The sequence below is a fragment of the Ceratotherium simum genome, chromosome 21 (genome assembly GCF_057802395.1).
Source record: "Ceratotherium simum simum isolate JZ-2026a chromosome 21, ASM5780239v1, whole genome shotgun sequence".
In the NCBI taxonomy this organism is placed as follows: Eukaryota; Metazoa; Chordata; class Mammalia; order Perissodactyla; family Rhinocerotidae; genus Ceratotherium; species Ceratotherium simum.
Window position 1 is genome coordinate 5,180,380 of NC_141920.1, and position 27,460 is coordinate 5,207,839.

At 49.9% G+C, this 27,460-nt stretch overlaps 1 protein-coding gene across 1 annotated transcript in view; it reads left to right on the plus strand.

Annotated features, from left to right (window-relative positions):
* The first annotated feature begins 4,048 nt into the window (after nucleotides 1-4,048).
* Nucleotides 4,049-27,460, plus strand: part of APCDD1L (APC down-regulated 1 like) — a 57,919-nt gene continuing 34,507 nt past the window's right edge. Inside the window, exon 1 of the mRNA XM_004430238.3 lies at nucleotides 4,049-4,140. Coding sequence (XP_004430295.1) covers nucleotides 4,092-4,140 — 49 coding nt within the window. The 5' untranslated portion in view covers nucleotides 4,049-4,091. The remainder of the gene's footprint in view (nucleotides 4,141-27,460) is intronic.

Consider the following 27,460-nt stretch of genomic DNA (forward strand, 5'->3'; position numbering starts at 1 on the left):
CTCCCTCATGTTTTGAGCCCTGGCTGCCTCAGTGTAGCCCCAGCCCTGGTGACTTGCTAAGTGGTAGCGTTAAGATCCGCAATCAAGTCTTCTGGTGTGAACTCAGTGCTCATTCTCCGATGGTTCATTTGCTCATTCATTCGTTCATTCAGCAAATACATAGTGAGCCCCCATTAGTACAAGGCATGTGCTAGGCACAGGGGCGGGGGGAGGGTGTGCACCAGTGCAACAGGGACAAGACTGACACGGGGGGCAACTACCACAGGGGACAAATGGGTGTCAGTTACCCGATGACCACGGGCTCTCCCGGAGGGTTCCCTGCCTCAGTTTCTCCATCTATAACTTAGACGTTGTGGTGAGGATCTGGTCAGCTCTGGGCCTGGCCAGTGTGATGCTCTGTAGGCAAGAATGGTCACCAAGAGGGGTCCAGCCTGCTCTGGCCTGTTCTTCACTCCGTCCAGAGCAGCCCCTGCCTGCCTTTCCCAGCCGGGGAAGCCGGCCCGGATGTTTATTTGGTTATTAGATAACCAGGCCCAGGCACCATGTCTTTGATCAGACGTCCCTGATAACAAGCAGAGGAAACAGACCATTTTACAGCAAGATTTCATGGAGCGATCTTATCTTCCCGTGGGGTTTTTAACAGGGACAAGGACAAGGAGGTGGGTGTTTGGTGGGGAGGGAAGGAGGCGGCTCTGCTCTGAAATGCTTTCCTATCAACCCACCCCTAGACTCTGACTGGGGGGAGGAAGGTAGAAGATAAACACAGGGTATGGAAGGCTGGCCTCCCCTCTCCCATCATAGACATCTGGCTCATGGCTGCCTCCCTCACTCCAGCTGTGCACGGCCCCAGAAAAACCCACCCTGCGTCCCCTCCTCTGCCCCCACAGCTCTGACCACCTGGGGAGGGTCCCTGCGGTTAACAACCCAGACAAGCCCAGCTCTGGAGGCCAAAATGCGATCACGCCCATGGACGTGACTCAGGGCCGCAGACTCGGGGTCGAGAAATCATTTGCTTCTCCCCCAAACAACTTTATAATTACCACCATTTCAAATGTTCTTGGGTGATTGTTCTGTATGTAAGACAGGGGTCAGGAACCGAGCAGATACCACCCTTCCTCTAGCAAAATGCAGAGTCTGGACAATATAACTTTATTTTGGTTAAAAGTAAATGTATATTTAAAGCCAATAAATAAGTTTTAGCTTCAGTTCTTTCTTCCTCTTTTGTTTGATCCCTTTCTGACTAGAGGGGAGTCTTTTTCAAGCAGTATTTGTTCATTTTCTTTGCTTTTTTATTTTTTTGGAGTAAAACCTGCATTGCCTCTGAACAGGTAACTTACCCGTCTTCTGACCTGTAAAAGGAAGACAGCTGCCCCATCGGCCTCAAACGCCCTTTCCAGCTTCTCCCATTCTCCCGAGCATCACCCCACCATTAGCGTGAGGACGGGCAGGCACAGGTCCCGCCTGGAACTCAGTCTCAACAGCAGGGTTTAGCTAAGACTTAGGAAGCACTTTGCAATAGCGCTTCCCCGTCATTCCTAAGCCTCTTCAAAGAGAGGCTATTATTTATAGAATGGGCTTTTTCTTTTGGGATCTTCAGATTTGGAACAGAGCCGACAGCCAGCATGGTGAGACGGGGCACCTCAGGGAGACGCAGAGCATCGAAGTCACAAGCAGGGACTGGGGAGTTCTGCCACCTTCCAGCTGTGTGGCCGCGGGACAGCGGCCCGACCTCTCTGAACTCAGTTTCCCTGTTCTGTAAAATGGAGCTAACAATACTTCCTACATCTCATCAGGTTGTTCAGATATAAAGTATATGCATCTAAAGCACCTGGTCCACTCAAGTTCTCAATAATTATCAGTAATTCCTCTTTTCTATAAATAAGACACCACAACAATCATACATGAGCACCATACTTTGTGGAGAAGTTCCCACTTCTAACAGCAGTACAGTAAGTTTTCCAAGTACCAAATTATAACTCCACCTGGGACATCAATGTAACATCCCCTCCCCATGCCAAAACATTAATACTCAGACCCCGATCAGCAGCCTGGGACTTCAAAAGGCCCCCGTTCAGAAAGCCCAGAGAGAGCAGTCTCACACAGTTACGGACAGAACAGCATGCAGTTTTTAAAACTATCCGTAATTATAAATTTTATAAAATTAAAGACACATAATTGCCAGAAATGATCACAATTATGCAATTATAAATAATCACCCCGTGCAACTCTCCTCCCGCCCACAAAAGTCACCCCTTTCACTCGAACGTAATACGTGGCACGTAGCCACTGTCTGCCAGGGAGAGCTGGTACCGAGCTCGGTTTCGGCAAGTCCACCTCATGTCTCATGCTGTTCTCAGCAACCCATAGAGACCAGAAAAAATGTCATTTTCAGGAAGGGAATTGATCATTTCTCTCACATTTCCATTTGTGTAAGATCACACTGTGGCCTCATTCCTCACTTTCTGCTGTTCTCTGCTGCCTCTGGAGAAAAAGAGAGCTAAGGGCAGCCCAGGGGGTCCCCGGGTGGGGGTCCTTGGGGTTGAAGTCGGTTGAAGTCATTTGAAGGGCTCTTAAGGATCCTGGGAGCCTCACCCCAAATTCTGGTAAGGAATCCAAAGGTGGAGTGCTGTCTCCCAACCCCCCGGAGGCGAGCAGCCCACAAACGTGGACAGATGGACCTATAAACCCTTCAGAGGGTAGGCTGGTGGCCTGGATGTGCACCCTGGGCACAGATCTGTCCCCAAGGCCCAAGCCTGCCCCAAGGGGACAATCTCCATCTCTCTCTTTTCTGATTCTCTCTCCCTTTCACATCCTCCTTTCTGTTCTGTCTCTCTTCTCTCCTCTTCCTCTCTCCTATCTCTCTTCGTGATTCCTTTGTCCTTGCCTCTCTCTCTCCTTTTTTGTCTCTCTCTTCCCCCTCTCCCATTTTTCACTTTCTCTCTGTTCTCTCTCTCTCTCTCTCTCAGTTAATAGCAACACAATGAAAATGGACACCCTGATCTACACATCTCCAGCCCCCCTCCCCACTCCCACAGCTTTACTTCAGTCATCCGCATGGTCCATGCAGGTAGGAACAATCTGGTTACATTTTTCCAATCCAAGGGATTCTCTTTCTCTTCTTCATTCACAAATCCAATAACTCGCAGAGGCCTCCTTCCCAGATGCTCACTGCCTTTCTTCAAGGCTTGCCTGCCCCTCAGGGAGCTGCCTGGGGAGGCCCAGGGCCTGGGGGCGGGGAGAAGTCGGAGGTGACTGGTTTGGGTGCATCCTGTCTGTCCTCCTCCTGCTCCTCCCGGCTCCTTGCCTCTGAGCTGCCACCCTAAACTGACTCACTCCCCCGAGGAGAATTGGGGGGGGTGGCAGGAGGAGGAGTTGGGGGGGGGGTGACCCGCCCAAGTCGGCTCCACAGTTTGCCTAGATGCTCTTTGGAGCGGGGACGAACTAATTACAGAGAGCGCTTGCCGGCTGCTGGGCGCCCCAGGTTGGCTACTTTCGTTGCGCTCCTGTGCTCGCCCGGCTCCAAGTTGACGCGACTTTTCCAAGAGTTAGCTGGAAGGCCTGACTAGAAACTCTGGGGGCCCGGGGACCCAGTGGGTCAGAGAAGAGTGCCCCTCACACCCCCTTTGCCCCTCTGGGGAAAACCTGGCTAGGGGTGCGCTTTGGTGGGAGGGGCGCACCGCTCTGGCTTGGCCCGGACAAGAGTTTGAGGGAGGCCTCCTTGCTCATTGCAAAGACTTTGGAGGAGACGAGGGCCAGGGGACGGAGGGGGGTCGACTAGGGGGTCTGAATGGCAGGAGGAGCTGCGCCAGAGGGCTGGGCGCGCTGCGCTGGAGTGAGCGCAACGCCGGGGGCTGTCTCCACCTCTTCTGGCAAGTTGGACCTATGAGTGCGCAGCTCGACTTACAACGATCAACAGCCCGGGAGGGTGAGCGCGTGTGAGCGCCGAGGGGGGCGCAGGACCCTTACAACTTCTTCGCAGGACCCCAGCCGGGCCGCCAGCGTCTGCTGCCGCCCGAGAGCCGCGCGCCCGCGCCTCCTCTCCGCGCACCGTGGAGGCGCCCCCGCGGCCGTCTCCTGCCAGCCCCGACGGGATGCCCGCAGCCATGCTCCCCTACGCTTGCGTCCTCGTGCTTTTGGGAGGTAGGTGCCGCCCTCCCCCCACCGACTCGCCACCTGAGGTCGGAAGGGAAGGAGCTCGCCGTCTGACGTTCCTTGAGGGTGCTTGGGGACTGCCTTGTGGGCCTGTGCACCAGGCCGGTGATGCTGCGCTCTGCGCGCTCTTCTCCAGCCTCACCTGGCCGGCACCTGCCGCACCTCCAGGCTCCTTTTGGCCTCTGCGCGAGGGAGCCGCGTCTCCGCGCCGTGTGCGCCGCCCTCCGCCCTGCGCGCCGCCGGTCGGGCCTGGCCTCCAGGCACAGGGAGCAGCTCCTGGTGCCGGACCGCAGGGGAGCCGGGACCTCCAAGACGATGCAGGAGGATCCCAGGCCCACTGAGACTCCCGTGGCAAGGTACAAGCCCCAGGTAACTCAAACCAAGGCTGCAGGGTCTGGTCTTGCCCATTGAATCCTGGACCTGTGGGTGCTGAGGGCTTGTGTCCTGCAGCAGAGCTGGGGGAGAAGTAGAGGAGGGTACAGTGACCCTGGGGCCAGGCTGGTGCCCAGCAAGCCTGACAGGGGGGCCAAGGGACCCCAGAACCCCCTGGTAGAAGAGACAGTGCCTTCTCCAGGACTAACTGCTCTCCCGCTGGATCTTCTTAGGGGGTGAGGATGGGCAAAACTCGCTGCAAATGCCAACTGACCACAGTGTGCTGCCATTGACAAAAATTACAATAAGAAGCACAGTGGCGGAACCGTGCCCTGCCCACTCTAAGCACCTCACATTGTGAAGGGCTAAAAATTCTGGCCCCTTATTGTGCTAAGCGAAATAAGTCAGACAGAGGAAGACAAATACCGTATGATTTCATTCGTATGTGGAAGATAAACAAACAAACACATGGATAAGGAGAACAGATTGGTGGTTACCAGAGGAGAAGGGGAGGGGGGGAGGGCGAAAGGGGTAAAGGGCACATATGTACGGTGACAGATAAAAACTAGACTATTGATGGTGAGCACGACACAGTCTACACAGAAACTGAAATATAATAATGTGCACCTGAAATTTGCAGAATTTTATAAACCAGTATGACCTCAATAAAATAATTAAAAAAAAAAAAGAACTCTGGTGCTTGAGTCAGACCACCTGGCTCAGAAGCCCAGATCAGCTTCATATCAACCTGTGGCCTTGGACAGGCATGTCCATCAGCTCGCTTAGCCTCAACTTTCTCATCTGTCAAATGGGCTTACAAAATCCTCCCCTCTGTCTAGGATTATTGTGAGGATTACAAGGAGGCACGCAGGAGAACACTTAGCGTGCTGCCTGGCGCCAAGAAGGGTTCAGGAAACAGCAGCCTGTGTCACGGGGCTGTCAGGTCCTGCCCACGTCCCACTGAGCACTCTTTACTCCTTTATAGGCAGGAGCAAAGTCAGGTCCACCTACAGGAGCTCTTCAATCACAGTCTTCTTCCCCACCCTGGTTTCTAAGGAAGGTGTTCGGAGAAGAGATGGGAGTTTTCTGGAGGAAGGTCGGGGGGAGGGGGCGCGGTTAGCAGTTTGAGGAGCTGCAGATACATCCACCAAAAGGGGACATTTGTCCCAGGGCTGGAGGCGAGAGGTCACACGGCTCTCCATTGCCAAGGAGTCCTCCATCGATGCAAAAATAGGCCAAGACAGCGTGTTCGTTCACTAGATAGGCTAAGGAACGTCCAAGTGGAAGGGGGTGGAGAGGGGACGGCTGAGAGAAGGGTCTGCCCTTTCCCTTTGGGCGCGGAGATGGGAAGGCAGAGGGAGGAGCCGTGTGTGTTTATGCTCTCCTCCACCGCCTCCCCACGCAGTTCCATCCCGTGGGGATGGGACAGCCCAGTGCAGTAGGACAGATTGCCCCAGAAACCTGCAGGCTTGGTCACAGCACAGAGCTGTTGTCCTTGGCAGCCCTGAGCTGCTCATCATGCCAATAAAATCACTGGAAGTCCAGCATCGCGGCTTGCTCTCAGGGAGTCCCGCTCCTTCACTCCTTGGCGACCTTTCCCCACCGTGAGTGAGACAGACTCCACAGGAGAGAATCCAGGAGCACAGGATGGGCCCGAGGCGAGTGGAGGAGGCCACTCCAGAGCCCGCTGGCCCTGGATTCAGACACCGCCGCTAGAAAGGGCAGCGATCCTGGTCTGGCTGCCTTTGCAAGTCCCTGCTCTAAGCCGGGCACAGGTTTCCACTGAACCCTTTTTTCAAAAGCCTTTTTCACCACTGGCTGCATCACCAGGCAACCAGATCCTTTTCCTTTAGTGAAAGGAAACAGAACCCCGTTAATCCTTCGGATACTTACATAATTTGGGTACCTCAGCTGAGGCATGCCTGAGCTTCACGTTTCCGCATTCCAGAAACTTTGTGTAGAATGCACACCAACGGCCCCACCAAGTGAATTCACATTGAGTACACACACACACCAGGGTTTCTCAGCCTCAGCACCGTTGATGACGTGGTCCAGATCCTTCTCTGCTGTGGGGGCTGTCCCATGCACTCTAGGATGCTTAGCAGCGTTCCTGGCGTCTGCCTACCCAGGGGCCAATTGCACCACCTCCCCACTTTATGACAACCAAAGGTCTCCAGACACTGCCAAATGTCCCCTGGGGTGCAAAGTTGCTCCAGTTTGAGAACCACTGGTATGGAGAGATCAAACTCCACTGGTGGCTTTTCAGATGAATCTCTCAAAATCGCCGGGTTGGATGGATTTTGTTATTCTTGTTCTGAGCAACCAGGAAGTCAAAGGCACAGTAGGGCCCCAAGAAAAACAACATAGGCTAGGTAGTTTCTAATTTGGACATTGACTTTTCTCGTTTGTTCTCCCTCCCTCCGTCTATGACAACGTCCTCATCCTGGATGACAGGAGTGAGGCTGTGGGGAAGTGCAGTTGGTTACCCAGGACAGCAGACCTTCCTCCAGACCCTGTAATGCCAGATGTGTCCTGTGCCAGGTCTCCAGCTTCCAGCATTGGTTCCCTCCACGGCAATTTCTGGCTTTTAAAAATCTCCTTACTCAACAATTTATGCTTGAGGGGGGAAAATGAGAAACCACAGCTTCTTTTTTTTTTCCTCATTTGTATTTTTTTTTCTAATTTCAGTCCTGCTTTTATCTCCAGCCATATACTTTGCGATGACAAGTTATCATTTAGAGACAGATTAACTAGAACAAAATCACAGGCTAGTCCATAATAAATTAGTTCTTGATGCGGGGCTCTGTTTCAAAACCAAGAATAAAAACCGGGAAGAAAATTATCTTAAATACACTCGTCCAAAAATCAGATGTGAATAGGGATTGCTAATTGTATTAGTTATTTAAAACAAGGAAAATTATCAACGGAAACTTCCTCTTGCCACTTCCTCTTGCCGCTTTGCGAGGCGCTCGTCGCAGACGGATCGTTGGCCAGCTGCTTCTCTTATCTTCTGACCGAGGCTGTAATCTCCAAATTCAAAATACCCAGCTCAATGCAAATATAGCGGCTTCCTTGATTTCAAAACCATCTGGATGGCAAGCCAGTTAGAAGCTACACATGAAGAAATATTTGTGCAACGTATTGGAAGTTAACTGTGTTAATGAAAGCTTTAAGCCAGAATGAGCCCCTGATAAAACTTCCAAGATGCAGCGCTCCACCGCCAAAGTCAGTCTGGGAAATGAAGATCAACAGCCCAGTGCGAAGGAAGGGAGGCCACTGAAATCAATTTGAACTTGAGGACAACTAAGCTGAACTAGGGAGACCCTAGGGAAGGAACTAAATTCTGAAGTTGGTGCAGCGGGTGGCTGTGAGTTGTGGCCAGGACGATGGTGTGGTTGTTCCTTAAATCGGAATGGCTTTCAGGAGCCTCTTTGTGCAAAGCCAACCCCCTGCCCCCTTGGATATTCAGAGAGTTTCCAACAGACCCTGATACAGAAACCGTGTGAGACCTGGTAAGTGAGCTGCACCGCAGGAGCAGGGCAGTGGAGGTGTCACAGTGAACAGTATGTCCCAGAGAATGTCAGACCTCCCAGCTGGAGGGGCAACCAGCGACTCTGTGGTCGCTGAGACAGCTGGGAGGCAGGACTGGTGCCCACCCAGGACCTCCACCTGAGCACCTGGAGGTCGGCTGGACTTGGCTGAATCTAACACATCTTTTGTGTGCTACAGGGAGCTTGAGAGCAGCATCTTAGAAACTGGAGAGACCTGGGTCCCACCCTAGCTTTGTCATCTTCCTGTTCTGTCACCTATGTCCCCATCAGTGAGTTGGGAATGGTGATAGCTCTGGCCTCCAGGGGTGCTAGAAAGGTTAAATGAGATGACATGTGGTCAGTACTTGACACCAAGGACCTAGTGACCCCTCCATGCTGTTACTGCAAAGAGCCAGTCCCTGCACTAAACTCCCCAGACCTGGAGAAGAGAGAGGCAGGCCCTGCTCTCAGCCGGTCGCCAGTTCAGCTTGAGCTTGGGGCCTCACTCAGTGTCTGTCTCCTTTTGGTGGGTGCTGCATTTTCTTCCCACTCTGACGTTCTGTGTATCTCCAAGATCACCATGACTATTGTAGTGATACCAACCACAGCAAAAAGGTAATAACTTCCTATTTTGTGAGCCACGCTCAGCCCTTCTTGTATGCTGTCTCCTGTAATCCTCCTCCAGCCCCAGCTGTCGTCATCAGCTTCCTCACCTGTGAAATGGGGATGATGACAGCACTCAGCGCTGGGGTCTGGTGAGGTTGATAAAGGAAGACTTGTCCAGGAAAGAGCTGCCCAAGTGAGTTGATTCAGGAATGTGCACTGGGTGCCTTGCTGTGTATGTGCCACTCGCTGGTATAAGGCACTGAAGACAAAGGAACAAATAAGGCAGCTTCCTGCCCTCGTGGAAGTCTGAGTCAAATAGGTAGTTAAATCTTTTTTGTTTTTTTTTTGAGGAAGATCAGCCCTGAGCTAACATCTATGTTAATCCTCCTCTTTTTGCTGAGGAAGACCAGCTCTGAGCTAACATCTATTGCCAATCCTCCTCCTTTTTTTTCTCCAAAGCCCCAGTAGATAGTTGTATGTCATAGCTGCACATCCTTCTAGTTGCTGTATGTGGGACGCGGCCTCAGCGTGGCCGGAGAAGCGGTGCATCGGTGCGAGCCCAGGATCTGAACCCGGGCCACCAGTAGCAGAGCGCGCTCACTTAACTGCTAAGCCATGGCGCCGGCCCAGGTAATTAAATCTTAAATGAGTAATGAATTACAAAAGTGATGAGCACTATACAGAGTAGGCCCGGGGGCATCTAGCCTGGGTTGGGAGGTGAAGGAAGGCCTCCTTAAAAAGCTGATATGTGAGCTGAAACCTGAAAAAACAGGAAGGGTTATTAGAGGAGAAGGAGAAGGAACATCCAGGGAGAATGACTAGCATGTGCAAAGGCCAGGATGCAAAAGAGAACAGTGATGTGTTCAGGGACTAGAAGGCCATTGGGGCTGGTGAGGAGAGAGTAAGAGGGGCAAGGGGTGGATGAGGTCAGGGGTTAGCAGGGAGGGCCATGGGGGCCTTGGGAAGGAGTTGGACTTTATGTCAGCGGCAATGGAGGGTCCACTGAAGGGTTTTCAGCAGGGGAGGAATGGGATGCCTCTGGACATACTGAATTTCCCATCACTGGAGACATCCAGGAATGAACTGGATTGTGTGGTGGGTAGCATTGGCTAGGGAGTTGGCCTGGATTTGCTTCCAGCCCTGAAAGTCTCTGATTCTAAGGAGCCCCACCAACCTCCTAGTGCCAGGACATGTCTTTCAACTTGTTTTTTTGGGCCCCCAACTGCCCACCCCCAAATTCAGTGCCTAGTAATGATGCCAGTAATGGCGATAGGCTGTACGCACCAGCATTCACAGGGATGTCCCACTGGCCCGGGCTCAGCACGGCACCCCCTTCAGCACTTGAGGCAGGTTCTGCTGTGACCCCATGTCACAGCATCCCTGGGATGAGGAGCAGGGCGGGACCACGGCCTCTCCCCAGCCGCCTCCCCTGGGTCATTGTTCTGTGTCCTTTTCCTCATCTCTTCTCCCCACCACCAACGCCAGCATCTAATCGAGGCCGTCAGCCACTTTCAGGGGGCATTTTGAAATTGAAAATGCTTATATTCTGTCAAGATGGAGGATGTAAGAAAGTCCACTAACTGGAGGCACTCATGATTTATGGGGCTCGGTCTCAGCCAGACCCTCCGTGTGGGACCCGTGACCCAGCCACGTTCACCACCCTCCCCTCTTTGTATCAACTCTTCCTTCTCTTCTACCCCTTCCTGTGCTCCTCAGTTCCCATTAGACCCTCATCCCCACAACTTCACAGACAAGCTTTCTTCCTCCTCAGAGAAGACGGTGGCCACCAGCCACCACCATGATGCAGTCACACAGACGTCTGTCAGCCTGTCCATCAAGCCGCACTCCTTCCCACCACAGCCTCCACACACACATGCTGCTCCTTCTGCTTAGAACTCTGCCCCCGAACTCCCCTTCACCTGCAGATTCGGCTATAAATTTCTAGCAGTAGAATTGATGCAGCAAAACATGTATTAAATTCCTTCCCCAGCCTTCCTCCCAAATGAGTAACACCAGTCAACACTCCCCACGGATGCTGCTCCCTCATAAGAGGGTTGGTTTCCTGTATCCTCACCAACTCTCATCAGTATCCTCCTTTACAAATCTTGCCGGTGGCAATGCTTGGTTGTCCTGACTTGCATTCTTTTAATTACAAACAAAGAGGAACGTCTATTTGTATTTTTAGGGACCCCTTGTGTTGATTTTCCTATGAACCGTCCGGTCATATCCTTTGCCTATTTTTATATTAGACTTTTAAAAAATGTTTTTCTTCTTATTGATTTGTCAGTGCTCTTTATCTTTAGAGAAGTGGCTGTCCCCTGCATATGTTGAAACTTTTCCCAGCTTGCTGTTTGATCGCCCAAGCTTCCTGAAGGAGAATTTACTGTTCCTCATCTCCTTCACGTTTACTCCGTTGAAACATGTGCGGTGGCACATGGGCTATAAGCTAAGTGTGCACTTCCCCAGAGGGCAGACTAGATGGACGGATGTTCTTACCATAAATGACCATGTGTGGGGGGCGTGTGAGAGAGAGGCCCACTTTGCTCGGAGGGAGAGACACAGCTCGAGCACTGTGCTAAGCGCATTGTACACGTTACCTCATTTGATTCTCACGACCTCCCTATGCGATGACACCGTTAACAGAAGCTGGAAGTGAGACCATGCGCTCAAGCTCTTCCAGCCGGGAAGCCCCGGGGCTGAGATTTGTGGGCCACCAAGCTTTGTGCCTCAACTGCCCCTTTCTGGTGAAAGTTCAGCTCAGAGTTCGGGCAGGGACCTCCCTGCCCTGCTGCCTGCTTGAAATAACCAGGGTTTAGAGCAAAGTCTGGGCACCAGGAGATACACATGCTCTGAGGCATCTGGGCCGACGGTTTACGCAACGTGACTTAATGGGGAGGATCACAGGCCTGCTAACAAGAACGGTTTTTTAAATCCCCAATTAGATGCTAATCTGAGAGTCACTGAAGAGGGAAGGATCCTAATGATCCATCTGCAATGACTGCACTGTGGGCTGGGCTCTGGAATTCTGCTTCCCACATCCAAGATCCAGCTGCTCCACTGACTTGTTAATTACTTAATCCTGTGCCTCAGTTTCCTCCTTTGCAAAATAACGTCTACCTCGTGGGGTGCTGTGAGGAGCGGGTGAGACTGTCCACACGGAAAGCTCAGCGCAGTGTCAGGCACAGAGCAAGTGCTTGGTAGATGTCACTCACGTCATTATTGAAGTGACAGGACACTGTCCTGTGGGCTTTAATCTTGGGTCCAAGCTACGCTGCTTCTTAGGGCTGGCTGCAAGGCATTCTGGGACATCAGGAGCACAGCTGGGGAGGAAGGGTCAGAAATGGTGGCTGGACGGATGCTTGCTCCAGGACCCTGAATCTTAAGTGCACTGACCAGAAGCTAAGATGCATCATGCCCACAGGGGTGTCTTGGAGAAACTACAGAATAGTTTGCACCAACTGGATCCCCAGAGCATCCCTTAGTTCAGTGAGCACCTGTGGCCTTCCAAGGAATCCCTTTTGAGCTTACATGAGTGAGACATGGCTTCTGTTGCTTGCAACCAGTGCACCTAACCAATATGCCTCCAATGTCTGTTTTGAGACCATGTTCTCTGAGCAGTTAGCTAAATAGTGTACACAATAATTCCTCATTGTTAGCTATCCCCAGAGCTCAATGTGTATTACAAAATCTGAGCTGCCCTCCCCAAGCCTCAATATTAAATTATACAGAAAAGGGGAAGAAAAGCAATAGCTCACGCCCAACCTTACTCTTTCCCAAAAATATGTGTAAAAACAGAGAGCAGGACATGGATGTATTTAGCTTGGAATTACCAGTAACCACAGTAAAACGAAATTACTTGTTCTTCGAAGTATACAATTAGAGTTGTTTTAACATGTGATTTTGGTGGTTGGGTGTGGTTTCTAGATAGTTTGAAATTTAAGTCTACTGTTTGGCCCCTCAGCTTTAGCCAACTTCTGATGGGTTCCAATTTCCTTAACTGCAACCCACAGTTACTGAGACAAAAACCAACTTGCCAGTGAGCGAGAGTACCTGGGCTTTTACAGCAATCGGCATTTGGACTTTTTTCTTCTCTGGTCTTAACAATACTTTGTATTTTCATCTGCCTTTTGCAGGGTGTCAATTTAAAGTAACCACTGAAATCTCAGAGAAGGTCGTAACCTTGTAATTGACTAGCTGCTTTTTCCTAGTAAACCCCACCCCAAGCTTTCAGGGAATTGCCTCTGCTTGGGGCCATGCAGAGACCTATGCATTTCTGGCCCTGATGGTGATTAGGTGCAGACTGACTTCCTGAGAAGTCAGAGTTCCCCGCTACATATAAAGAGCCAAGTCCATTCCCATCCAGGACATTCATTATTGCTGCTGACAGGGGCCCGGGGAGGAGAGGTTAGGACCCTGAGTCTTCAGAATCCTGTAAGTGCTTCAACTAGGGCATAGAATCACTTGGAATTTGCATGTTCATCACCAGAGAGCTTCTCGGAGTGTTTGAGGCCAGAGCTGCTGGAGTTCATTATTAAGAGGGTGAAACATATTCCCTATTTACATAGATAATTAGCTCAGAAAATTCTTTTCTTTTTTTATGCTGCTTAAATACAAAGACAAACTTCTTTCTCTCTCTTCTCCAAATTCTAATTTAGGAGAGCTTAAATGAATGAGCATGTATTTACTATATTTTTAGATAACTTCATATAACTTCAACTCAGTGGTGGAAATGTTGCTTCATTCAAGTATTCAGTTCTTCAGTGGGTATTCAGTGGGTACCTACTATGTGCCAGGCACTGTTCTACACCCTGGAGACACAATAGTGAACAAAATGGGCCTGGTGTGGCGCTCGCGGGGCTTGCATTCCAGTTAGGTGGTGGGCTTGAGGCGGGGAGCTCAGACAACAAATAAGAAAACAAATAAGCAAGAAAATGACCGATGGCGATGGCACTATGAAATGAAGGAAAGAAAGGGAGTGATGTGACAGTGACTGGGGAGGTGGGGCTGCCCAATGAGGTGTCCCTGGAAGGCCTCTCCAAGGAGGTGACGTGGAAGCTCGCTCCTAAAAGATGAAAAGGAGCCAGCATGTGAAGATCCAGGATGAAAGGAACCTGAGTAGGGGCTCAGCAGGTAGAGGCCCTAAGACAGAAGTCACTTGGGCCCGTTTAAGAAACTGAAAGAAAATCAGAATGGCTGGCGCGGGAGAGAATGATGGAGACAGGTCGGAGAGGTGGGCAGGCCAGCTCGTGTGGGATCTGAAGCCCTCAGAGGAGGTTGCGGTCAAGTCTAAGGGCTTTGGGAAGCCAGTAGCAGGTTTTGGGTTCAAAAAAGCTCTCTGGTTGGTGAGTGGAGAATGGATCATTGGGAGGCAGTGATGAAGGCTGGGTTACCCTGGAGGAGATGGACAGAGGTGGAACTATTTCCGGATATTTGTGGAGGCAGAACAGCCAGGACTGGTCAATGGATTGGACATGGGCGCTGTATGAGTCTCCTGGGGCTGCCATACAAAGTACCACAAACTTGGTGGCTTAAAATAAAAGAAATTTATTCTTTCATAGTTCTTGAGGTTGGAAGTCCAAAATCAGTGTATTGGCAGGGCCGTGATCCCTCCAGAGGCTCTAGAGGAGCCTCTTCCTCACCTCTTCCTGCTTCCCGTGGTTCAGGCGGTGCTCGGCTTTTGGCCACATCACCCTGATCTCTGCCTCCATCTTTATGCAGCATTCTTCCTTGTGTCTTCTGTGCCTGTGTCCAAATTTCTCTCTTCTTCTAAGGACACCAGTCATTGGATTAAGACCCACCCTCGTCCAGTATGACCTCATCTTAACTTGATTACTTCTGCAAAAGCCCTATTTCCAAGATCACCTTCACAGGTACTGGGAGTTAGGACTTGAATGTATCTTGAAGGTATCCAACAACAGGGGATAAAGAGAGGACTCCCAGATGTGTGGTCTGATATTAGGGGGCCGATGGGACCTGGATGGGGAGGAATGGAGACTGGTGGTTGGGCCACCATGTACTGTTGGGTGAGTTGTTCATTCTACAAGAGAAAAATGCTGTCTGTGCTCCAGAAGCCCAGCCCAGGGCCCTAGAGGGGGGCTGTGCCTTTTTCTAACTTGTTTTCTAACTTTCTAACTAGCCTTATTGGCTAGCTGTAGCCCATATGAAGGGATTGGGTGGAGGTGGGGGAAATCAAGAATTCGGTTTGGGCTTAAGCGCCTGAGAGCAGAGATGTTCTTAGCTATGTCATTACGCACAGAAGGCACTGTCTACTGAACGGAGTCGTGGCCCCTCGTTCACAGAACTCACAGGGGGCTGCAGAGAGAGACGTGCAGACAGCAGCAGCCACGACATCCTAGTGCAGGTGCTGGATACTCCAAGAGGGTGGGCCGCCCCCTTGAAGAATCCGAGAAGGCCTCCCTGAGCCGGGGGGCTCTGGCAGAGTATGGGGGCCCAGCAGGAGTTGGCCGAGAGAGCGTGGAGGAAGGGGGCTCTGCGCCACCATCATTTCAGGCTCAGAAGTGTGGTAAGAGGTGGCCGGATGGACAAGGGCTCATCATGGAGGCCCCCAGCCTCCTCCAGGAGCTTGGCTCCATTCTGAGGCCAGTGGGGAGCTCGTGGGTGTTCATCCCAGGAGTGACACACGGATCTGCATCAGAGCAAGCTCACTTCGACAGCCTGAGTGGCCCATGTGTTGGTGGGGTCAGGGGGTTATTTTTTAACTAGGTACCATCTTTATTTAAAAGCTAAAATATTAGATTAAAAAAAAAATCTTGGTGTGAGATGGAAATGCCTGGTCGATAGTAGGCACACACACAAAGTATTTGTTGAAAGAATAAATGGGGGAGTTGAGGTATAGCCAGTTGGTGATGTGAAGCCAAGGGGGACGAGAGCGAGTTGAGCAGGCTTGAATATTTCTGAGAGGGACCAGAAAAAGGAAGCTGACCATCACAGAAAAGGAGAGAGGGGAATGGAGCTTGGGAGAGGAGCCAGAGAGAGGGGGGTCTAGAGGCAGGGGAAGCGGCATCCTGGAGCACAGGGGGACCCCACACTGGGAGGTCTCATGCTCTGAGAACAGGAGTGTCTGTTGTCTTGGTGATGGAGGCAGGACGTCACCCCCCCGCCCCCACCCCAGAGCAGGGGAGGTAGGGGCGGGGGGAGCAGCTTCAGGAGGTGGTGAAGGCTCGGGAGGGACACTAGGTGAAGAGAACTAGAAACTGATGAGGAGCCACAGCCTGTCCAGGCAGTGCTGGTCCCTGTGCCTGTTTGGGGACTTTTCTCCAGCAGTTCTGGGATTGAAAAGGTGGGTCGAGTGATTAAATTTTATGGGACCAAATCTCCTGGGTCCTGGCTATGAGAAGCTGGCAGTGTGAGAGACTGAGACAGTGGAGGGCAAGCGCTGTTGCAGAAGAAATTTCTCCCGACGACAGCAGGCGTGGCCATTGGTGTGGTCAGTCAAGGGACGGGGTCTCCTGGCACCCATTCTGTCTCCTCTCTCAATGCTCTAAGAACCCCTGTCTTCAGCTGGGCACGTGGCCGTCCAGAGACGGTACAGCATTCTCCAGCCTCCCTGGCAGCTGGCTCGGCCAGTGGCTTGGGAGCAGAAGTGATGTGTGTGACTAACAGGAAAGGCATGCCTGCCCCTTCTTTCTTCCCCGAGTAGAAATGCAGGCACACTGCATTGGGCACTGTGAGCCCAATCGGACCGTGCAAATGAAGGTCACACCCAGGGATGGGGCAGAGCCACAAGGCAGAAGGAGCCTGGGCTCTGGAGAGCTCTGCACACAGCTCTGCCAGCCGAACTGCAGAAGAGAAATAAACTTCCCCCTGGCTTCTGTGACTGTTACAGAGGGTCTGCCATAGTAGCCAAATTGTGTCCTAATTAGTAGAGCAGGTAGAGGAAAAGAAGAGTTAGAGGGCTCTGAAGCCAAGGTGGGGACCGGCCACCCAGGAGGACATGTGACAGAGATGAGATTCCAAGAAAGGGGGTAGAGATGTGAGAGCAGGGCCCATGGGCTCAGCCAGGCAGCAGCAGTGGCCAGTGGCATGCGACGACCTCCACCAGGAGGTGAAAACCATGGGGGAGCCTCCAAGGACAAGGGAGGAGGCAGCATGTTCCAGAAGCAGCACTAGCTCAGGACCCGCCATCCGGGAGGCTGACATTCAGGTGGAGTCCAAGGTTGGTCCAAGGTTATCAGGACGGGAGGTGTGGATTTGGCTGCTCTCCAGGTCCAAACAGAACTCGAGTGGCCGGTGCAAACAGATTCTCCTCAACCTCCTCCTTCAGTCCTGCCGGCCCCTTAAGCCCCTCTGCTAGGTCGAGGGTCTCCCCATCAGCTTCCCCCTGGACGAGTGGCCTGTGGCCTTTCCTTCTGCACAAGGGCCAATTCAGGAAAACCAAGGGTGTTAACGGAATCCTTTTCTTCTCTCTTCAAGAAATTACATTCTTGTTAATCAGGAAATGTGTTATCTGAACCTGCACTTAAGTGTCCCTGAATACATTCCCAATTACTGAAGGGCTTCATTTCGGAGGCTAAAATTTCAGCAGCACAGCGGCTCGCCTACACCAGCTCTGGTTAGCACGCTGCCCCTCTGAACACATTTCATTACTGAGCAAGACACTTTTCAGGCTCGTTTACATTGTCTTTGCCTGGCTGACCCTGTACGCTGTTGAATTGGAAAATGTGGTTTGTGTTGTAAGGCCTCTTAATAATGTTTGTTTTTTTTTTTTTTAAACAAGGGACTTTTCCATTGCAAATGAGACAAAGTGTACCATAGTTAGCACAAAGAACATCTCAGTCTATTTTGAAACATAATTTTCATTAGCTGGGTTTTTCACTGGAACAGAGATATAAATTTTGTTTTAAAAACAGCCTGCCCCCCACCAACACATATTTATGTATATTCCTCCATAGAAAAAAGGTCTAGAAAGATACACAAACTAATAAGAATGGTCGCTGCTGGGATGGGAGAAGGATGTTGAGGAGTGTCCTAAAGAGAATTCTGCTTCCCTGCACTGGATTATTTTTTAATAATGAGAATATATTAATAGAGGTTGGATAGGGTCCTGCCTCCCACTGGCGGTGTGAACTTGGGTGAGTGTTGTGGGTTGAATTCATATGTTGGAGTCATAACCCCCAGGACCTTGGAATGTGACTTTATGTGTAGATGGGGTCTTTACAGAGGCGATGGAGTTAAGATGTGGTCGCTAGGGTGGGCCCTGATCCGGCATGACTGGCGTCCTCATATGAAGGGGAACTTGGACACAGACTTGCTCGGGGGAAGATGATGTGAAGAGACACGGGGAGAAGAAGGCAGCGTCTGCAAGCCAGGGAGAGACACCTTGGGAGAGACACCTTAGAAGAGACCAACTCTGGTACTTCCTGCCTCCAGAGCTATGAGATAGTCAGTTTCTGTGGTTTGAGCCCCTAGTCTGTGGCGCCTTGTTACGGCCGCCCCAGGAATCTAACAGAGTAAGTCACGAGCGGGTCCAGTCTCCTCCTCTGTGAAGCGGGTGTCAAGGTGGACCCGAGGTGGACACCGAGTGGACGTGACCGTCCTGCCTGCCTCCTCCAGCCTCCGCCCAGGCCGATCTTACCCTGCCCTCCCGCCAGCCCCGGATCAGTCCAGCTGTCTGCACCAGATGTGCATCGATTTTGGAGGGATTAGTATCATCGGATCTCACTCGCACTGCCACTTCCAGAGCCCAGGGCACGTTTCGAGAGTTTCCTCATTCAATCCTCAAAAAGACCCCCTGAGTCCTTGGCCCTGCTTGTCAGGCCTCCCGTGCCTCTGCCAAGACCCCCCCTCAAAGGGTTCCTCAGACTGCCCCCTGCCCCTCCTCTACAGAGAACATCCTGTCCTCCTGGGCTCTTTCTGAGTGAGCCCTGGCCCCCAAGCCCATCCCCGCCCTCCCCCCCTCCCTTCCTGCTTCGTGCAGGCGAGGTGAACGGGGCCCACTCTGCTCTCCCCTCCTCTGCTTTCTGCCACCCCTGCCCCCTCGAGGTTTTGCCCCTACTCCTCCAAATGTTCCTCCTCTGCCTTTTCACAGGCTTCCTCTCCTTAAACCAGCGCTGGCCAATGGAAACGGAATGCTGGCCACGTGTGTAACTTGAAATTTTCTAGTAGCCACATTTTTAAATGGTAAAAAGAATGAGATGAAATTATATATTTGGTTAATATTTAATTATATATTTTATTTAACCCAACAGATCCAAAATATTATTAAACATATAATCAATTTTTTAAAATTATTGAGATAGTTCACATTATTTTTTCATAGTAAGTCTTCGAAATCTGGTATGTATTTAACACTTACAGCACATCCCGTTTCAGACACAAAATTTCCCTCAGAAATACTCAATCTGTATTTAGGTTTTATAAAATTTATGGTTGGAAAGGACAGGCACTTACCCAAGTTGTTCCAAAACTTAAGTTTTCCAATAACTGAATTGATTTTTAGTTTTTAAATTTAAATTAAATAAAATTTAAAATCCAGTTTCTCAGAAAAGGGACATTAGGTAAAAACTAAGGAAATCTGAATAAAGTGTGGACTTTAGTTAATAGCGATGCATCAATACTGATTCCCTAACTGTAACAAATGTCCCACATGGGTGCAAGATGTTAAGGATAGGGGAAGCTGGGTGTGGGGTGTATGGGGACTCTACTATCTTCCCAACTTTTCTGTAAATCTGACACTATGCTAAAATTAAAAGTTTATTAAAAATTCAGAGTCTCAGCTCCTCGGTCGCACTGGCCACACCGAGGTGCCCACGGGCCTCCTGTGGCTCCTGAACTGGCCAGAGTAGCCTCTGAGGGTCTTTGCCCTGCACCCCTCTCTGCTCATGTGCACACCCGCATGTCCCAGACGTGCCCCATGGAAAGAAGGACTCGGGTGCGCCCTTCCTGATAACTCCTCGGCCCTCCTGGTGGACCCCGCCCCCAGTGCGGGAGAGTCCAGCACAGGGGCTCCAGGCCGCCCTGGACACCCAAGGAGAATTCACTCCCAGGGCGGCTTTGGCCGGTTCCCAGCTTCCTTCTCCCAGGCCTGTGCCTGCCCCTCAGGCCTCCACGCCTCGGCACACTGCCACACCCTCGCCCCGGTGTGGCCCCCAGACACCTCGAACTCACCCCCCAAACCCCGATCACCAGTCCCCCCACCAAACCTGCTTTGCCTCCAGGGCTCTTTGCTCCCAAGGGCCCCCGACCCCTCTCCCCCCATGCAGAGGCCGTGCAGTCTCACTGCCTAGAGGGCCCCTGTGACCAGGTCTGGGGGTTGAGACGTTATAATACACATGTGTAAATTCTCATTGTGACTTTTCCTTTTCACGTAGGTTGGGCAACCTATGTTTTTTTTTTTCACTTAACAGTAGATCAGAGTCTTATTAATGATGCCTCCTCAGTGCCGATCACACGAGGCCCCTTTCCTCCACGTACGGCCCAGGACCCATTCTTGCCTGGCCCACCAGGAAGCCTCCCCAGGGGTCTCCTGCCCCTCCGCCCCATTCTCCACAGCACAGCCCCAGGCTTCCTTGGCTGCACCTGCATGGAGCCTCCTCCGAGGGCTTCTGGTGCCTCTGGATAAAGTCCAAACCACCACACCTGCCTGAGCCTTGGGGCCTGCTCCTCCCAGGCAGCCCCCCACCCTCCCGCCTGTTGGCCCCACTCTCTCCCTGCATGTGGAGCTCCAGCCACAGCAGCTCTCCATCTTTTTCTTGTCCATGCCCAGGTTGGCCCCTCCTCAGGGCCTTTGCACATGCTGTTCCCTCAATTCCACTGGGCCCAGCTGGGCAGCCACAACTTACTCCCCACGTGTCACTTCCCAGGGCTCCCAACCTCAGGGAGCCCTCCTTGCTAGTCTTTCTGAGAGGAACTGCTCTGTAACCTCCATGTGTGTTTCAGACATGTTCTGTTTTATCCGTGAGATTACTTGAACCACATCTGTGATCTGAGGGCAGGACTGGCTCTCGTGCTGTGCTGCGCCCAGCACACGACTACACATGGGAGGTGCTCCCGTGTGTGCTAAACAGGGGCATGCCCCCTGCCCCGAGGCCCACCTCTGTCCACTGCCACACAGACGATTTGTCTGGGTCTGGCTCCCGGGCAGAGCCATGAACCCCTCTGGCGCCACAAGGCGGTTTGTTCCTCTTCGTGGCTCTCCCACGCCTGACCCAGGTTATTGCTAAATAAAAGCAGTAATTGCATACTCTAAAATTTCTTTTCAGGCTTCAGAAAACCAACCTGAACTCATTAACCTTGGGGGAAGCAGGACTGAATAGAAATGCCCCTCGCCCTCGTCGGCTCATAAAAACAGTCATAAAGAGTGAGCCTCGTGGCCCCCTCAGCATGGCAGGCCTCTTGCTCGGCTCTCTGCCCCCTCTGTCACTTGTCCTCGCTCCCACTGCTGGGAGTGAGTGACGTGGCTGCATTCAGGGAACAGAGGCCTGGGGAGGGGGGCCAGGTGCCCAACCTTAGAGCGGGGGTCCTGGCCCCTCCTGTGGAGGCTGGCAGAGGGTTGGGAGGTGGCCTTTCTGCTCTGCTGATGGCCCATTGGTGGCTGTGGATAGTGGAGTGTGCTGGGACCCTTACATGTCACATCACAGCCCCGGGTAACAGGCCCACGTTCCTTGTTCTGTGTGGCAACAGGAATGACACACACTCTGAGCTTTTCCTGTTTGTCAGACACCACGTGAAGACTTCACCTGTGCCACCTCTCTCCCCAGAGCGAGCCTCTGAACCCACGGCAGAGATGAGGGAGCCGAGGCTTCCTGAAGGGAAGCGCCAGCATCCCGCCCAAAGCCGCACAACCTGGATTCCAACCTAGATTTGTCTGGTGCAGCCTGGGCTCCGGCCACAGGCCCCCCGCCATTCTCCCTGCCTTCAGGGAGGATGAAGAAGAGGGGTGTGCGAGGTGGGGGGGAGCGGCTCCCCGAGGAGAGGCAGATGCAGCGGGGACGTCACCGCGGGCTCGCGGTTAGGTGGCGCAGTGTGACTCCCGGGCCTGTGACGTCCTGGTGAGGCCTCAGTTCTTCCCCGTTTATCTGCAGGGGGCCGGCTCTGCGGGCGTGCGGCCTGGGCACTCACGCGGGCCCCAGGCTCAGAAGGGCCCTGCCCTGGGTTTAATGCTCTGCTGTCACCGTCTTGAAATTCTTAATGCTTTTTGAACAAGGGCTCTGCTTTTTCCATTTGCACTGGGCCCTGCAAATCATGCAGCTGACCTGGAGGCCGGTATTTGTTGTGTGACCCTGGCAGGTACGGGTCCAGTCTCGGCAGATGACAGTTGAGCGAGACAGAGGCATCCAGCTCTCCCTGAGCTCGCAGTCAGCTGAAGAGGCACGTGATCAAGTGCCCTGATCCGCACCAACTGGTCAGTGCTGAGAAGGTAGTGACTGGAACACCCATCTCTCCCTAGGGAGGCAGTGGACGGGGGGCAGCAGGCTCTAGGGAGCACTGCAGGGCCCAATTTGAGACAGGGTCCTGAGGAAGTTCTCACTGAAGAGGTGACAATTGAGCTAAAGGATGACAATGAGCCAGGTCCAAAAAGAGCATTCCTGGGGCAGAGATCTGCAGGGGCAAAGGACCTGGGGTGAGTACAGGCTGGGTGTCATAGTCATTTCAGGCTGGTCTAATGAATACCACAGGCTCAGAGGCTTAAACAACAAATGTATTTCTCACCGTTCTGTAGCCTGGGAGGCCCAAGATCAAGGTGCCAGCAAATTCCGTGTCTGGTGAGAGCCCGCTTCCTGGTTTGCCTTCTTGCTGTGTCCTCACATTGCTTGGGCTCAGGTCTCTTCCTCTTCTTATAAGGGCACTGATCCCATCACGGGGGCTCCAGCCTCATGACCTCCTCTAAACCTAGTATCTCCCAAAGGCCCCCCCTCCCAGTGCCATCACACTGGGGAGCAGGGCTTCAACATAGGAACTGGGGGGGGATGGGCACAAATGTTCAGTCAATAGCACCAGGGGTGATAAAAATGGACAGTAGGTCAGAGTGTGTGGGTGCAGAGTGCTTGAGAAAATAAGAGAGATTTTCTTATTTTCTGGACTTTATCAAACTTTGAAATGGGAAGGATTTTAACAGGAGAGTGACTTGATCAAATGTACATTTTTATTACATATTATTTGATAACTACAAAAATATGTATACTCTGAAATGTAACATAAAATGACACCTATGAACTCATCTCTCACACCAGAACACTGCCAGAGTCTTTATCCACCCACATCTACTTTCATTCCTAGATTTTGTTTATCCTTTCCTTGCTTTTTTTCAGGGCATGTGTGCCCTGAATGTATTTTTTAGTCATGCTTGTTCTTGAGCTATGTAAAAGTTATTGCATACTGCATGTGTTCTTCTGCACTTGCTTTTGTCCCTCCATATGATGTTTCTAAGATGTGTGCATGTTGTTGGGTGTGGCTGCAGTCCATACCTTTTTCATGGCTGTATAATATTCTAATGTGCAAAGATGCTGTGGGTTATTCTTCTGTTCTTCAGTCTATGAACATTCTATTTGTTTCCAGTTTTTGGCTATTACAAGCAAGGCTGTTATAAACATTGTTGTACTTGTCACCAGGTACACATGTGTAAGAGTTATAAAATCTGAGTCATGATCTATTAATGGGTCAGGAAATCACATTAGCAGGGGCCAACCAGTGTGTTTTCTTAAATGAAAGAGAAGAGAATGCTTCAGAGTGGATGTCTCGTAGTGAGAGTCAATATTGTTTCCTGAAACTTGTTTCCATCGTGTGCATGGGTGTGTGCACACATGTGCATACGTGTGTGTGTGTGTGTGCATGTGTGTGCACTCATAGGCATGCGTACATATTGGGTATTGATGTAAGACGTGTTTCTGTGAGCCACAGAAAGTGTTTGTAAGCCGCTGGCCTTGAGTTGTCGGCTTTTATAAAGTTAATTTACAAGAATTGTTTCACCAAGTAGTTGGATCCCAACATATGTTCCCACCAGCAGGGTTCCTGCTAATCTTCACCTACACTGGCTATTTTTGGAATTTGTAATTTTTACTAATCTGATGAATGTAAATGTTTCCTCATTGGGTCTCAATTTGCACGGCCCTGACTATTAATAGGTTAGAATGTCTCTCCATAGCTGTATTTACCATTCTGTTTCCTCTGCTGTGAAATGCAGGCTTGGGTCTTGTGCTTATTTTTCTATAGTATTGTTTGTCTTTTCCTGCAGATTTGCAGGATTTCTTCACATGTCCTGTATATTAATCCTTTGTGGGTTATGTGGGTTGCGGGTATCTTCTCCCGGTTTCTGGCTTCCCTTTTCATTCTCTGTGTGGTGTCTTTTGAGGAACAGAGTTCCTAGTTTTAATGTAGTCATATTTAAAGCTTGTCTTTCAGTGTTAACACTTTTTGCATTTTGTTTAAGAGATTCTTTGCTATCTTGAGGTCATAAAGACATTCTTCTACATTTTCTTCTAAAAGTGTTAGCATTTTGCCATCTATATTTAAGTCTTTTATCCATTGGAAATTGATTTTGGGGTATAGTGTGAGGAAGGGGTCCAATTTCTTTTTATTTTCCGTGTGGGTAACTGATTGTCCTGGCCCTGTTTATTGAATAGCCATCCCTTTCCCACTGATCAGCAGTCCTGTCATATATCAAGCTTATAAATTTCGTGAGTCAGTATCTGAACTCTCTATTCTGGTCATTTTATTTATCTCTTCAGAGTGTATACAATGTGACAATTACTCTAGTTTTCAATAATTCTTGATCTCTGATACAGCACGCCCCTATATCTTATTTTTCTTCAATTTCTGACAGCTTTGTTCTTTCATATAAATTTTATAACCATCTTGTCAAGATCCTAAAGAAAATAAAATAACTTGGGATTTTGACTGGAATCCATTGTGTCTATGGATCAGTTTGTAGAGAACAGACATTTCTTGATAATTCCTATCCATGCATATATCACTTCATTTATTTATAACTTCTTTAATGTCTTTCAATACATTGTTATAATTCTCTCCAAATATATCTTGCTTATTCTTATGAGATTTATTCCTAGGTACCTCATACTTTTTCCTGCTATTGTAAATGGTATCTTTCCCCCACCGAACTATTTGTTGCTGTTACAGAATGCAATCGATTTTTTACATCGATTTCTTTTACCCAGCCATCTTATTAAACACTCTTTTTGTTTCTAATAATTATTCTGTAGATTTTGAGTTCTGTACAAAGATAATCATATCATCCACTAATAGTGATCATTTTTTCTTTTCTAGTTCTTATCCCTTTTATTTCTTTTTCTTATCTTACTTCTAGGACCTTCAGTAAATGTTGAGAGTAATTGGTATCCTTCGTGATGGTGGCATCCTTTCTTATTCCTGACCTCAAAAGTTCAGTATTTCACCATTAATAAATATCATTTAAGGCAGTGATTTTGGTAAGGCCCTTAATCAGCATAAGGATATCTCAAACTATTTCTCTTTTGATAAGATTTTTTAAAAATTATGAGTGGGTGTGGAATTGTATCAAATGCTTTTTTCTGCATCTATGAGTAGTATATCGTGTGGTTTTTCTCTTTTAATCTGTGAATGTGGTGAAAGACGTTTATAGATTTTTTCTGATATTAAACTCTTTTGCGTTATTGGGATAGACCCAATATGGACATAATGCATGGTCTTTTTATATGCGACTGTATTCCATTTGCTAATATTTTCTTTAGGACTTTTGCAGCCATGTCCATAAGTGAGATTGTCCTATAACTTTCCTTTCCCATACCATCCTTAATTTTCCCTCCTCACACAGTCCTCAGAAGGCTTCAGGGTCTCCCTCTGGCCAGGGTCCTTTCCAATGCCCCGAGAGGGGCAGGAACCCTAGCAACGTGTCCACATGGACACCACGTTTTGTAGACTGTGAAAACACATTTTCACATTGATCCGTTAGGAGACAGGCTCTTGCCAGCTTCCTCTGGCTCTTTCCACGCTGACCTCCCTCCATCACTGCCTCTTGCCGTCAAGTGCTGGAGCGACCACAGGCACTTGGGGATCCGGCTTAAGGAGGCGTCGAGTTGGGAATTCTGCTACTTAGTGGGATGTGTGCCTACGTTTTGCAGCCACTTCCACGTGTAGTTAAGTTATCGCTACCTGAGCCGGTGTGGCACTGGCTTCCGGGGCCGCATTGCGTCTCACTGAGCTGCTACCCGCTGTCCTGACGCGAAGGTGCCCTTGAACGTGTCCTCGGACACCAGCGGCCAAAACCGTGCGGGTGGTGCAGGAGAGACAGGCACGGAACGTTCAGAGCCAGAGCTGGTCGATGAAAGTTACTAGCATCTCAGAGCTCATGTGTGAAAGAAATGTGAGAGAGGTTTTCCAAACTTTGATTAACAACGGGAAAAATGTCTGGCACCGTAACGAGTTGTGGAGCTGAGAGAGAGCTTCTGAATTATCAACAACCAAAGACATTTGCAGTCAACAAAGGCGGAAGAAAGATGGAGTGGCCTGTCTACTCTTGCCAGAGAACATGAAAATACAAAGTCTTTGTCACATGAAGAGGCGATGGAAGACTGTATGACCCCAGAAATGCAGGGAGAAACTGTCCTCGAAGATTCGAGCAGTTGATTCATAAAAATAGGGTGCGGGTTTTCTGGATTTTATTATCTTTGTGGTATTTGTCAGCTTTATAAAATTTGTGATTTCTTGTGATTTTTTTCTCATTCTAATTTTTATTCAATTTATTTAATCTAAAAAAAAATCAATGCCAATTTTGATTTTTTGTGTAAATTGGCACTTTTTCTTAAGAGGGTCCCCCAAACTGAATAAACTTCAGACTCCACAAAACCTGGATCTGCCCTTGGGAAGAAGGACTCACAGAGGGGCTGAGGAGGGCTCCCTCTTTTTCTCCTCTTTGGAAAGTTTATGTAAAATTGGAAAGATCTGTTTCTTTAGAGTTTAGTAAAAAATCTGAAAAAAACGCCCTGGCCTGGGCTTTCTGTCTGTTTTTTGTTTTGTTTTTTTGTTCATTTGGGGGAGGGATTTTTTTTTTTAATTTTATTTATTTTTTTCCCCCAAAGCCCCAGTAGATAGTTGTATATCATAGCTGCACATCCTTCTAGTTGCTGTATGTGGGACGCGGCCTCATCATGGCCGGAGAAGCGGTGCGTCGGTGCGCGCCCGGGATCCGAACCCGGGCCACCAGCAGCGGAGCGCGAGCACCCAACCACTCAGCCACGGGGCCGGTGGGGGAGGGACTTTTAATTACTGCTCAGTGTCTCAGTCATAGAACTATTCAGGATATATATACATATACATACACCAGTATATACCTGTATGTGTATGTACTGGATCATAAACTTCTTTTTTAAAAACCGCATCTCCTGGAGCTGTAGTTTTGTCCCCTTGTTATTCCCAATATTATTAATTTCTCTCTCTTCTTCGCTCGTCTACTGTTTTTCTCTCTTCCTTCTTTCTTGTCTTGATCAGTCTTAACCAGAGTTTATCTCATTCATTGCGAGTTTCAGAGAACCAGCCTGGGCCTTGTTGTTTCTCTCATTCATAGCTTTGTTCTCTATTTAATAGCATCTGCTTTTTTTCTGATTATCTCTTCCCTTTTACTTTATTTGAGCTTACTCTTGCTTGTTCTAACTTTTTAAGTTGGAGAAGTATCTTTAATTTTCAGACTTTCTTCTTCTAACTATAACCTTACAAGCCTATGTGCTTACCTCAAAGTCTTGTTTACTCTGCATCCCACAAGTTTTGATATGGACAATTTTCACTTTTTGCTTAGCTCTAAGTTCTGTATTTTTTTTTTAACTTTTATTTTGCTGTCTTCATTGATGCCT